At 34.5% G+C, this 14741-nt stretch overlaps 1 protein-coding gene across 1 annotated transcript in view; it reads right to left on the bottom strand.

Moving 5' to 3' along the window:
• The window catches only part of C4H12orf40 (chromosome 4 C12orf40 homolog), a 59964-nt gene that overhangs the window by 29322 nt on the left and 15901 nt on the right, over positions 1-14741 (bottom strand). The window contains exons 5-8 of the mRNA XM_049884851.1: positions 13920-14049; positions 13574-13622; positions 12474-12662; positions 6954-7069 (exon numbers count right to left, since the gene is read on the bottom strand). Of these exons, the coding sequence (XP_049740808.1) occupies positions 6954-7069; positions 12474-12662; positions 13574-13622; positions 13920-14049 (484 nt within the window). The remainder of the gene's footprint in view (positions 1-6953; positions 7070-12473; positions 12663-13573; positions 13623-13919; positions 14050-14741) is intronic.

Genomic DNA, 14741 nt, shown 5'->3' with positions numbered 1-14741 from the left:
CACATGAGGAAATGCTCAGATCACTAGCCGTTAGAGAAATGCAAATCAAAACCACAGTAAGATACTATCTCACCCAGATATTACTGGCACAAATCAAAAAACAGAAAATAACAAATGTTGGAGAGGCTGCAGGGAGAATGGAACTCTGATGCACTGTTGGTGAAAATGCAAAATGTTACAACCATGTCTGGAAAACGATATGGCCCATCCTTAAAAAGCTAGAAATAGAAATGCCATATGATCCAGCAATCCCACTCCTAGGACTATATAGTAGACAAATAAGAGCCATCATAGGAATAGACATACGCAAAATCATGTTCATTTCAGCATTGATAGCAACAGTGAAAAGACGGAAACAACCTAGATGTCATCAACAAATGCATGCATAAGCAAACTATGGTACACACAATGGAATACCACACAACGATAAAGAACAACGATGACTCTGCAAAGCATCTCACAACAAAGATGAATCTGGAGGGCATTATGCTGAATGAAATAAGTCAATCACAAAAGGACAAATACTGTACGAGTCCACTATTATAAAAACTGAAGAAAAGGTTTACACACAGAAAGAAACAGTCTTTTGTGGTTACGAGGAAGGGGAGAGATGGGGATGGAAAAACACTAACTAGATAATAGATAAGTGGTAACTTTGGTGAAGGGTTATAGAGTACACAGTACTGGGGAAGTCAGCACAACTTGACCAAGGCAAAATCACAGAAGCTGTGCAGACACATTCAAACTCACTGAGAGACTGAATTACTGGGCTGAGGGCTGTGGGGACCGTGGTCTTGAGGAACATCTAGCTCAATTGGCATAATATAGTTTATAAAAAAGAAAATATTCTACATCCACCTGTGGTGAGTAGCATCTGGGGTCTTAAAAACCTGTGAATGGCCATGTAAGATACAGCTACTGGTCCCATCCCCACAGGAGCAAAGGAGAATGAAGAAAACCAAAGACACAAGGGACAGGTTAGTCCAAAGGACTAACTGGCCAAAACTACCACAACCTCTGCCAGACTGAGCCCAGAAGAACAAGATGGTGCCCGGATACCATCACCAACCTCTCTGACAGGGATCACAATCAAGGGTCCTTGACAGAATGGGAGAAAAATGTAGAACACAATTCAAATTCACACACACACACAAAAGACTAGGTTTGCTGGCCTGACAGACTGGAGAAATCCCAAGAGTATGGCCCCTGGACATCCTTTTATCTCAGTACTTAAGTCACTCCTGAGGTTCACCCTTCAGCCAAAGATCAGACACGTCTATAGGGCAAATAATAACACAGGTGAGGAACATTCTTTGTAGTTTAATTATGTATATGAGATGAAACAGGCACACCAGCCCAAAGCAAAGACAAGGATGCAGGAAGGCATAAGAAAACTGGACAAATGGCAACAGGGAACCTGGGGTGAAGAATGGAAAAGTGTTGAGAATGGGAGAGTGTTGACACATCATGGGGTTGGCAAACAATGTTGCAAAACAATTTGTGTATTACTTGTTTAATGAGAAACTAATTTACTCTGTAAACTTTCACCTAAAGCACAATAAAAAAATAAATGCTAAAAAAAAAAGACAAAATTCACAATGTACAGGATCTAAACAAAATTACTGAGGATGCAAAGTGAGGAAAATTAACAACCCAAAATAAAGAGAAAAATCAATTAGAAATAAACTGAGAAATGACACAGATTACAGAATTGGGAGACAAAGACATAAAAGAGTATGGTAACTATATTTCACATGTTTGAGACTACAGAAGAAAGACTGAGCATGTTGAGTTAGATACATAGAAGATATAAAGAAGGCTTAAATGAAACTTCTGGAGATGACAACTACAAGGTCTGAGATAAAATGTACAGCACATTAGACACTAAAGAAAATACAATTAGTGAACATGAAGACATAGTAAAAAAAATCTATATAAAATACCACGAGAAAAAATTGAACAGAGTGTCAGCAAACTGTGACACAAGTTCAAGACTAATTTACATGCAATTTCAGTCTCCAAAGGAAAAGAGAAGCAGAAAAAAAAAAAAAATTGAAGAACTAGTGACTGAATATTTTCCAAATTTGATAAATGGTATAAACTCACAGATCCAAGAAGCTCAATAAAGCCAAAGCACAAGAAATACAAAAGATCATTCTAATCAAAAGATTTGCTTAAAACCATGATATAAACTCTTGCAAACAATGATACATTGTATAAGAATGACAGCAAAGTTCTCATTGGAAACAATGCAAGTCAAAAGACATCTTTCCAAAAACAAGTGCACAATTATGATTTGAAACATACAAAGTATGAAAGGATTCATCACAAGAAGAACTACACTGTAAGAAATGTTTAAAAGTCCTTTGAACAAAAACAAAATGTTACCAGATGGAAAGGTAGATCTATTCAAAGTAATGAAGAGCACAAAAAATAATAAATATGAACTTAAATATAAAAGAACATGTGTTATTATTTTTAAAAAGCTTTTTAAAGCAAAATCAACAATGACATATTGCTGAGTTTATAACTTATATAAAAGTAAGATGTATGAATACAACAGCACAAAAGCTGGAGAGTAGAAAGGAAAGTATAGTATTGTAAGGTTCTTATACTATATTTGAAGTGCTGTAAGTTGAAAATAGTCTGCGATTAATTCAGATATATACTATAAAACCTAAAGCAACCACTGGGGGGGAAATAAACACCAAAGCAGAATTATAGCTAAAAAGCCAACAAAAGAGATAAAATTAAGTCATAAAAAAATACTCAAACCAGATAAAGGCATAAAAAGAGAGAAAAGGGGCCAAAGTCTATATGAGGCAAATAGAAAACAAATAGCAAGAGGGTAGATCTAAACATAACCGTATCAGTAGTCACACTGAATGTAAATGTGAATGTAAAACACCTCAATTAACAGGCAGAGATTGTCAAACTGCATTAAAAAATCAAGATCCCAATATATAGTAAAAGAATGAAAAAGATATATTATGCTAACACTAAACCACAAAGACCTAGAGTAGCTATTTTAATGTCAGAAAAAAAGTAGATTTCACAGCAAAGGATGTTAACAAGGATAAAGACAGCGATTTCATAACAATAAAGAGGTTGTTTCTGGGAGAGAACATAACAATCCTAAAGTTCATTCATTTAATAACAGTTTCAAATACATAAAGCAAAAACTGATAAAACTGCAGTGAGAAATAAATTCACTAGTTGGCCAGTATTACCCTGGTATCAAAGCCAAAAAAAAGAATCATAACAAAAAAATTTCAAACCAATTTTTCTTGTGAATATACATATAAAAATCATCAACAAAATATCAGCAAACCAAATCCAGCATAAAAGAGTTACATACTATGATCAAATGACTTATCCCAGGACTGTAAGGTGATTTAACATCTAAAATCAAAATAATATATATTAACAAAGGAAAAACTCACATGATAATCTCAAGAGACACACACACACAAAAACATGTGGCAAAATCTATTACCCATCTGATAAAAACTCTAAGGGAACTAAGAACAGAAGGGACCTTCCTCAACCTGATAATGGGCACCTACAAAGAAAACGTACGGCTACCATGTTACTTATTGGTAAACGACTGAATGCTTTTTCTCTAAGATTAGAACAATGCAAACACATCCCCTCTTGCCACTGCTATTTCAGCATTGTATTGGAGGTTCTAGCTGATGCAGTCAGACAAGAAAAAGAAGGAAAAGGCATCCAAATTGAAAAGTCGGAAGTAATAATATGTTTACCTTTAGACAACGTAATCCAGGATGATGAAAATCCTAAGGAATTCACAAAATTACTACTAGACCTAATAAGTTCAACAAGGCCAAAGTATGTAATATCAACATACAAAAATTAACTCCATTTCTATATAACAGCAATGAGCAATCCAAAAATGAAATTAAGAAAATAATTTCATTCACATAGCATCAAAAAGAATACTTAGGAATACATATAAGAAAAGAAGCATAAGACTTATAAATTGAAAACTACAATACATTGCTGAGATAAATTAAAGAAGACCAAAATAAGAGGAGTGACATTTAATGCTCATGGATCGGACTATAATTAAGATGACATTTTGCCCCAAACTGATCTACAGGTTCAATACAATTCCTATTAAAATCCAGGTAGGACTTTTTTTTTTTTTTAACAGAAATTGACAAGCTGATCCTAAAATTTATATGTAAACACAAAGGTCAAAGAAGAGTAAAATCATTTTTGAAAAAGAAAAAATCAGAAGACTAATATAGTTCCTGATTTCAAAGCTACAATAATCAAGACACCAATCAATGGAACAGAATTGAGAGGCCTGGTGCGGCAGAAGAATCTTATACTTACGGTCAATTGATTTTTGACAAAAGCACCACAGCAATTAAGTGAGGAAAGACATTCCTTTCCACAAATTCAAAAGATGAATTTAGACTCTTATATCGTACTTAAAAATTAATTCAAAATAGATCATAGACCTAAAAATAAGATCTAAAGCTAAAAACAGAGAAAATCTTCACAACCTTGGGTTAGGCAAAGATTTGTTAGTTATGACACCATAATTCATAAACGAAAAAATTAATAAATTTTACTTCGTTAAAATGTAAAACTTTTGCACTTCGAACAGACACTATTAAGATGAAAGGAGTAAACATTTCACCAGAGATACATGAATGGCTAGTAAACGCATGAAAAGATGCCAATATCATTAAACAAAAAAACCAAACCCACTGCCATCAAGTCGATTCCGATTCATAGCGACCCTATAGGACAGAGAAGAACTGCCGCATAGAGCTTCCAAGGAGCGCCTGGCGGATTTGAACTGCTGACCTCTTGGTTAGCAGCCATAGCACTTAACCACTACACCACCAGGGTTTCCCCCAATATCATTAGTCATTAGGAAAATGCATATTAAACCACAATGAGATACCACTACACACTGACTAAAAAAAAAACCAAACCCACTGCCATCTGGCTGATTCTGACTCATAGCAACCCTATAGGACAGAGTAGAACTGTCCCATTGAGTTTCAAAGAAGCGCCCAGTGGTTTCAAACTGCCGACCTTTTGGTTAGTAGCTGCAGCACTTAACCACTACACCACCAGGGTTTCCACACACTGACTGGAATGTTTTAAATTTCAAAAGACTGACTACGCCAAGTGTTGGCAAGGACGTGTTACAACTGAAACTCTCATATGTTGTAGTGAGAATATAAAATGGTATAAATAACTCTGCAAAGCAGTTTGGCAGTTTCTTAAAAGACCCAGTTATTTTCTGTTTTGAATTTTTTATTGATACCATGTGTTTTCAATAGTGGAATGCACGCTGAGTCATTAAGTCTGTTTAAATTTTTGGCTAGTGTTAGAAATACTATGTGAAAATACATGATCTGTGGGAGCCCGTTTGGCTCACTAGTCTTGGGTAGCACTCTTTATTGTGTGGTGTCTTCCATTTGGGTACATGGGGCACCTCTGATTTTGCCTAATACCTCTGCTATTTTGCTTCATTGAATGTTTCTTTCACCTGGGCTTCACCATTATACAATTCCACACTGGGGGGAAGCTAATACTTTCAGTGGGAAAACTATACTTCCGAGGAACTCCAGAGGCGTAAAAAGTGGGTGAGATACCATATGTTCCATGAGTCACAAAGGGTTAAAAAGCTAAACATACACCTACCATATGACCCAGCCATTCCACTTACAGGTATTTAACCAAGAGAAATGAAAACATGTTCAAATAAAGACTTGTACATGAACTTTCACAGAAGTTTATTTGGCATAGCCAAAAACTAAAACAAAGAGTCAAATGTCCAGCCACAGTGAATTAATCAGCTGTGCTATGCCCATGCAACAGGATACTGCTCGGCAAAAAAAGGAAGGAACTACTAACACACACAGCAAAATGGGTGAATCTCAAAATAATTATTCTGAGTGAAGGAAGCCAGACAAAAAGACGAGAATATACTGAATGATACCAAATACATAAAATGATGTAAAATCTACAGTGACAGCAGAACAGTGGTTGGGGATGGGAGTAGAGGATGTAAAGCGGCAGGCAGCAGAAATTACAAAGGTGCCCAGAGAAAGTACTAGGGATGATGAATATGTTCATTACTTTGACTTATGTCAAAGCTTGTTAAAGCATACTTTTTTTAATACATTCAGTTTATTGTATGCCAATTTTACTTTCAAAAAGCTGTAAAAAATGGATCTTGGGACAAGAAAGAAACAAAAAGAACCACTATGTGGCTATTACAATTCTCCAGGTAAAAGACAGTGGTGATTTAGACTGAGAACCCATTGGATGGAAAAGTAAGTAAATAGTTTTTAAGTTTATTTAGAAGATAGAATTGACAACATTTTGTTGATGAAATGAATATTGGGGGTGTGAAGGAAGGGAAGGAATCAAGGACAACTCTCATTTTTTTGGCTTAAGCAGCTGATTGAACAGTGGTGCCATTTACTAAGAAGAGGAAGGCTGGGATAGGGTTTTAGAGCCAAGGTTTCTCACTATGATTACCAAAAGTGATTGAAAATGGTTTTTACAAGTTTAATGGAATTTAAAACCATGAGCTAGGATTTATATACAGACATCTTGAAAACAAAAGCGGGATTCTGCTGTACCAACTACCACATATGTGAAAAAGAAGGCAACATATTTATGATACAGGAAAAAAAAAATAGTAATACATGGAGACTATAAAACAGGTAAAAACACCTTGGATCAAAATATTTTTTAAAATAAATGAAAGGTAGATGTACACATTAAAAAATAATTACTTAAACAATTGAAATTAAATGCTACATCTTACTTCTATTATTTTTTTTTGTTTTCCTAAAGTCTGTTTATATTTCTAGCTAAAAATATTTGTGTCAACTAAAAATTAAATAACTGAGAGAAAGTATGCTACACTTTTATTTCCTTCAAGCATCTTTCCTTACCTGTTTAATCTTTCAAATAATGTTCCAAATTGCGCAGCTTTATATGATGAACTGAGAGCATCTTTACGTTCATTGAATTTGGGAAGCAAGCATCTTGAATAGTTAACATTACTGGGCTGAAAAAAAAGAAGAAACCACCAAAGTATTAAATGTACATATATACAAAATAAACTATTTACCATTTAAAGGTCATGTAAGTGGAAGTAGAGCCAAGATGCTCCTTAGAAGCAAGGATGGTGAGACTTTGTCCCACATACTTTGAACATGTTATCAGGAGGGACCAATCCCTGGAGAAGGACATCAAGCTTGGCAAAGTAGAGGGTCAGCAAAAAAGATGAAGACCCTCAACCAGATGGACTGACACAGTGGCTGCAACAATGGGCTTAAGCGTAACAACGACTGTGAGGATGGTGCAGGACCGGGCAGTGTTTTGTTCTATTGTATTTAGGGTTGCTATGAGTCAGAACTGACTTGATGGCATGTAACAACAACAACATCTATATTCAGTAGTCCCTGGGTGGCACAAAGAGTTAAGCGTTCAGCTAGTAGCCAAAGGTTGGCAGCTTAAACCCACCCAGAGGTGCCTCAGAAGATAGGCCTCGTAATCTGGTTCTGAAAGGTCACAGTCTTGAATACCCTATGGAGCAGTTGTACTCTTCACCTATGGTGCTGCCGGAATCGACGCCATGGCAACTAACAACAACAAATTCACAATTTTTTCTTTTTCAGTCTAAAAGAAAGTAACTGTAGTCCTTAGAGAAAACAAAATAATTTTCTAACAATGAAACTAGTATTAGTATTTGAATGACTGTTAAAATAACAGAGTTGATACTATGATGAGCTAACCATTTTTTGAGAGTTAAACAAGATAACAAACACCCAGGATAACCAGGATCCTGAGTAAATAAACGCTAAATTGCTATGACAGGAAGTAATAGAGCTTATCACAACAAAACAGCTGAACTATCTCAGTTCTATCATTTACTAAGTAGTTTTAGATTGCTACTTTAATCTTCCTGAATATCAATATTATTGAGTGCAAAATGTACGTAAAGATTGTAGAAGCAGCAGATAAGATAACCCATTTGTTAATGTGGAAGGTGCCATATATATATGTAAGACATTTATAGTGGTCCAATGCTACTCTTATTCAACAATTATAATTTATATATTTAATATATGTGATTTACAACCCATGACACATAGAAATGAGATGTTCAAAGACAATCAGTGAGAGAAACAGGAAAAAAGTGTTGGGGGGGGTAACAAACAGAAAAAAAATGTCTTAAAAAAAGTCCAAATTCAGAATGAGCTGAAAATAAAGTCTGATATTACAATTTGGCCTCAGAAAGAAAGACAGTAACTGAGATGCAAAGACAAAGTCATCCCTTGAAGTGAGAAAGAAATAAACCAAAAGAGAAGAGAATATAACGTTATGTATCAGCTCAATACTTCCTCTCTGGGGACCAGTGAGCCCCGAACCACTTTTCCTTCCTAACCTTTTCTTTCAACTCATTTTCTTCTGTATAATTTCATTTTAATTTGTCTCTTTTTTAAATCCCTCCAAAAATGCTATAAAGTACTTCCCTAATCCTTCACAAGGTGACATTATGCTTGATCAATGGAACACCCTGGAAAGGGACATTACCTCTCTTCTGTCATAATTAGATATAACATTATTTATCTCTCTAGATAAATAGATTAACCTGCAGTCTATAACATGGTAACCAAGCAGGAAATTGTTTAAACAGATATTATGGAAACGTTTATTCTCTATCCTACATAAACAGTTCAACAGAGCAAAGATGAGATATACGCTGATTTCGAATACAAGTTTTAGTCTTATAAAATATAAACTGAATGGGCAATTGAATGTTTTTCATCGCATCATTCACAAATTATTGGGTCCTTAAATTAATAAGGCTAACACGTATCACTGGAATGTCATACTTCATTTTTCTCTTTTTTGTAAAACATAAAACATACTTTAAATACTTTAATAAATTGAGTTTAACTATAAGTTTATTTTTTAATATAAATTATTTATATAATTATAATTTATAAATCGTATTTTAACTTATTACTATATTTACAAATTATCAACTATATGATTTATAAAATATAATTAAATATAATATAATTAAAAATACACAGGAATTAAATTGACTACATCTGTGGAAAGAGACAATGGAAAAGCTCAACATCATCAGATAAAACAAGACAGCGGCCGACTGTAGAATAGATCATCAATTACTCATAGGCAAGTTCAAATTGAAGCTAGGAAAACTAGATAAAGTCCACAAGAGCCAAAGTATGACCTTGAATATATCCGACCTGAATTTAGAGACCACCTGAAAAATAGATTTGATGCGTTGAACACTAATGAATGAAGACCAGACAAGTTGTGGAATGACATAAAGGACATCATACATGAAGAAAGTAAGAGGTCATTCAAGACAAGAAAGAAAGAAAAGGCCAAAATGGATGTCAGAAGACTCTGAAACTTGCTCTTGAATGTCGAGTAGCTAAAGTAAAAGGAAGAAATAATGAAGTAAAAGGGCTGAACAGAAGATTTCAAAGGGCAGCTCAAGAAGACAAAGTGAAGTATTATAATGACATGCGCAAAGGCCTGAAGTTAGAAAACCAAAAGGGAACAACACGCTTGTCATTTCTGAAGCTGAAACAACTGATGAAAAAATTCAAGCCTTGAGCTCCAATACTGAAGGATTCTACGGGGAAAATATTAAATGACACAGGAAGTATCAAAAGAAGATGGGAGGAATATACAGAGTCACTGTACCAAAAAGAATTGGTTGACGTTCAACCAGATCAGGAACCAACAGTATTGAAGGAAGTGGTCCAAGTTGTATTGAAGGCATTGGCAAAAAATAAGGCTCCAGCAATTGATGGAATACCAACTGAGATGTTTCAACAAACTGATACAGTACTGGAAGCGCTCACTCATCTATGCCAAGACACTTGGAAGATAGCTACCAACTGATTGGAAGAGATCCACATTCCAAAGAATATGGAATGCCTATTCCAAAGAATGATATGAGTTCTGTTTTATTCCAAAGAAAGGTGATCCAACTGAATGCACAAATTATCTAACAATATCATTAATATCACACGCAAATAAAATTTTGTTGAAGATCATTCCAAAGCAGCTGTAGCAGTACACTGACAGGGAACTGCCAGAAATTCAACCCAGATTCAGAAGAGGACCTGCAACCATGGATACCATTGCTGATGTCAGATGGATCCTGACTGAAAGCAGAGAATACCAGAAAGATATTTACCTGTGTTTTATTGACTATGTAAAGGCATTCAACTGTGTGGATCATAACAAATTATGGATAACACTGCAAAGAATGCGAATTCCAGAACACTTCATTGCACCCATGAGGAACCTGTACATAGATCAAGAGGCAGTCATTTGAACAGAACAAGGGGATAGTGCATGGTTTAAAATCAGGAAAGGTGTGCATCAGGGTTGTATCTTTTCACCAGACTTATTCAATCTGTATACTGAGCAAATAATCTGAGAAGCAGGACTCTATAAAGAAGAACGGGGCATCAGGATTGGAGGAAGACTCATTAACGACCTGCAATACGCAGGTGAAACATTCTTGCCTGCTTAAAGTGAAAAGGACGTGAGTACTTACTGATGAAGATCAAATACCACAGCCTTTAGTAGGGATTACACCTCAACATAAAGAAAACAAAAAACCTCACAACTGGACCAATAGGCAACATCATGATAAACGGGGAAAAGATTGAAGTTGTCAAAGATTTCATTTTACTTGGATCCACGATCAACACCTATGGAAGTAGCAGTCAAGAAATCAAATGATGCTTTGCATTGGGCAAATTTGCTGCAAAAGACCTCTTTAAAGTGTTAAAAAGCAAAGATGTTATTTTTAAGATTAAGGTGCACCTGACCCTAGCCATGGTGTTTTCAGGCACCTCAAATGCTTACAAAAGCTGAACAATTAATAAAGACGACTGAAGAACTGAAGACTTTGAATTGTGGTGTTGGCAAAGAATACTGAACATACCATGGACTGCCAAAAGAATGAACAAATCCATCTTGGAAGAAGTACAGACAGAATGCTCCTTAGAAGCAAGGATGGCAAGACTATGTCTCACATACTTTGGATATGTCATCAGGAGGGATTATTCCCTGGAGAAGGATATCATGCTTGGTAAAGCAGAGGTCACTGAAAAAGAGGAAGACCCTCAACGAGATGGACTGACACAGTGGCTGCAACAATCAGCTCAAGCATAAAAATGATTGTTAGGATGGCACAGGACAGGGCAGAGTTTTGTTCTGTTCTACATGGGGTCGCTATAAGTTGAAACCAACTCAACAGCACCTAACAACAAAACAAGGTCATATATTTTAATATGATTTTAAACAATATTATTTATAAAATCATAAATTATAAATTTATCTATAACTTACAAGTAAATGTATAAATAAATATGGTATAAAGCTATTACATGCTAAAAATTGGAGAAATTCAAAACAAAGTATTCCTCCTAAAAAACACAGTGTTTATGTAACGATTTTCCTCATTATCATTATACATTACTATAACCTTTAAAAGTTGTTTTCAAACTCTGTATACATCTAGAAGTTCATTTCTTGATATGTTCTGTACCAGATATATTTCAGATAAAAAAATTTTGAATGGTTTTTACATTTTTAACGCTAAAAAACAGTGATTGAACATTTTAACACTATATATCTCTATTTATATAAATATATTTGTATAGTTTTAATTGAAGTACATATAAACATATAAACAGTTGTCATCTGCCAAATCATAACCACCATCACAACTCATACTTTAACAGACTACTATGAAATTGCTGAGACTGCATGTTACTATTCACAGGACGCTTTTCATATCTTGCATATTGGGCTACTACAACATCACCAACTAGTCATTTACAATGAATTACACTATTATCAACTACTGTATAATGCTTAAAATGATTTTCAATTGTTGTACTGTCAATAATATTCTAAAAAGATGATAATTTCAAAGATCTTTTCAGAACATCCCGTTTTTGGATTCATATTCTTCTACAGTGCACAGAAATAAATTTTTGACCTACCCACTGACAATTCACACCCACCCAAAGTCTGTTCCGACTCATGGTGATCCTACAGGACAGAGCAGAACTGCTTCATAGGGTTTCCAAGGCTGTAAATCTTTACAGAAGCAGACCGCCACATCTTTCTCCAACGGAGTAGCTAGTGGGTTTTAACTGTCAACATTTTGGTTAGCAGCCAAGTACTTTTAACCACTGTGACACCAAGGTTCCTCTTTTAACCTAAGGGGTTTATTTAATTGATCTCCTAATTTGGTTATACCTATAGCAATTTTTTTATAGCAATTATTATTATAGCAATTCACAACTTAACATTTATTAAATCTATAAAAAGAGAAAAAGAGCAGATCATTAAAATATAATGATATAAGATGCTAAAAATTAGTGATTCAAAGTTACCTGCTCATTTTGCTTTTTTCCATATGCAACTTTCCAAGGACTAGGTGTTATTTGAGGAGTGAACTTCTGTTTTGGAATATGACTGTTAGAAGGCAATTCTGATGAAAAAGGTGGTAGAGAGAATCTGCAGTTTTCTATTCTGTTGAACTGAGGTTGGGACATACTATATGAATCCATGACTTGTGATGACTATATGAAAAAAGATATGATCATTTAAAATACATAAACCAGGCAGAAAGAAAGTCAAAACTGAAATTAAAATAAGTAAAAAGGTAAGGTGTTGCAATAGAAAAATTCTTAAGGGGAAGGCAAGTCATCAATAATTGACAGGATTTATTAAAATGAGAGAGGTTATCAACTAAGATTATATTTAAGAACTCCTTTTCTATCTGCCTTTTTCCACCTCTGCTTCCTTCCACCCTCCAACTCTACTCCTTCGTATTATAGCCATCTCCTAGTGACAAGAAACCTGAATTTCATTAATCCACAATTCAGGGGAAAGGATTCCTAAGAGATTTTAATTTTAGTATTATTGCCTTTATCTTTCTGATCTAGTTTTACTCTAGCAATTCAGAGAAAAGGGAGGATAGTTAATAATATGGCATTAGACCTTAAAATTTCAAGCTTTTATTTACAGTTTATGCATTTTCTAATCAACTAAAATTTAATTTGTCTTTTGAAGGAAAAAATAATCTGGGGATTAATGTGAGGACCGAACACAATTTGATATAGAATAAAATAATCTAGTCCTATCTTTGAAGAGGTGAATTGCTCAATAATCATGTGACCTCAAATAAAGAATCCCGAAGTAAGTGGCCTTCATCAGATACCAGCAGAATCAAATGTTATGCATATATAGGCCTGGTTTACATTACCCGTACTCCAAAATGTTTCTCATAAACAACCTATTAAGATGTTCTGAAGGCACAGTCTCCTTACCTTGAAAAGCTTTTTAAAAAATTGTTTTAAAGACTGTAAGAATTATATAAAAGAGAATTACTAATTTTTCCCAATATTAAAAAAATTAGACCACTGTGGCACTTCCTAATTGTTAAAATAATGGCCCCAAATAATATTACAGTTTTTAAAAATAATCTCACCTGAACTGAGCCAAGTTCTTCCTTGCTGCCTAGTCTTTGATAGTGTATACTAATGTGAAGAAAAAAATTAAGGTTAAAAAGATGTGCAGTCACAATACTGCTAAGTTTCAGAAAAATTACATTAATACTGGACATAGAAATGTTTACAATATGGAAAGTCAAACTGTGTGTAAAACGGTATCAATACTAGGTCATTTGATAAAGGTCTTAAATTTATAATACTGTTAAAAGCCAAACAAAAACTGGAGCTAGAAGGTCAGCTCCTTGTATATTTTCCAGCAAACAAAACAGTGTTGATAATGATCAGTTTAAATACTTAATAATATAAAACTTAACTAAAACTTACTTTTCTCTGTCATCAAGGCAGAGTTTAGAAGGGACACAGTTAGGTGACATTGAAAGTTCTAAATCATGCTTTCTCAGGGGCATTTTTATGTCCCTATTCATGTTCACATGGATCGGTTTTCTCACAATTTCTATAATGAAAAAATTTATAATTACACTTAAGAATAATAAGATCTTTTAAAAGCATTGTTTGGTATATCGTGTTCATTAAATAAATGTGCATCTTAGAACTTTTACTAAAAACCTATATTCTATTTATACTAGAAGAAGGCATTGAAGTACCAATTATCACAGATAATTCAAAAATCTTTTTCTTCATATTCTTTCATTCTCCTCATAAAAGGGGTCCTACTAATTCAATTCTACTTCTTTCTTCCTTCCTCCAAGACTTCCCTAACTCTCAGACAATAGCAGATGCTATGTTATACATTCCAATTACACTAGGTTTTTTCTCTGTTACAGCACTTAATACATTTGATTATACTTGATTAATTCACTCTTTTTTGTGTTCAATACTTTTTCCCAATTTTCTTTTCTGGAAAATGTTTTTTATACCCATTGTAATTATATAATTCAAGTGGGTACTTTCTTTTTTATAAAACCTTGTCTCTCTGGACAAAACAACTGGTTTAGGGGTAGCCATCTGACCCAAGAGGAACCAATAATAGTAGCCCATACCTCTGGTTATAAGTAATTGTTCCACTGCTGGCACCTGGCATTAGTAGGTCAAATCAACATCCTTTCAATGGACTTTTAAAATTTGGAACCAGAGAAACAACTCTCGGTCTTTCCTTGGTGGCAAAGCTGGCAGAGATGAGCAATG

Source organism: Elephas maximus, chromosome 4, assembly GCF_024166365.1.
Source record: "Elephas maximus indicus isolate mEleMax1 chromosome 4, mEleMax1 primary haplotype, whole genome shotgun sequence".
Taxonomy (NCBI): domain Eukaryota; kingdom Metazoa; phylum Chordata; class Mammalia; order Proboscidea; family Elephantidae; genus Elephas; species Elephas maximus.
Note: the sequence above shows the minus strand (reverse complement) of the source record. Positions and strands in the feature narration are given on the sequence as shown.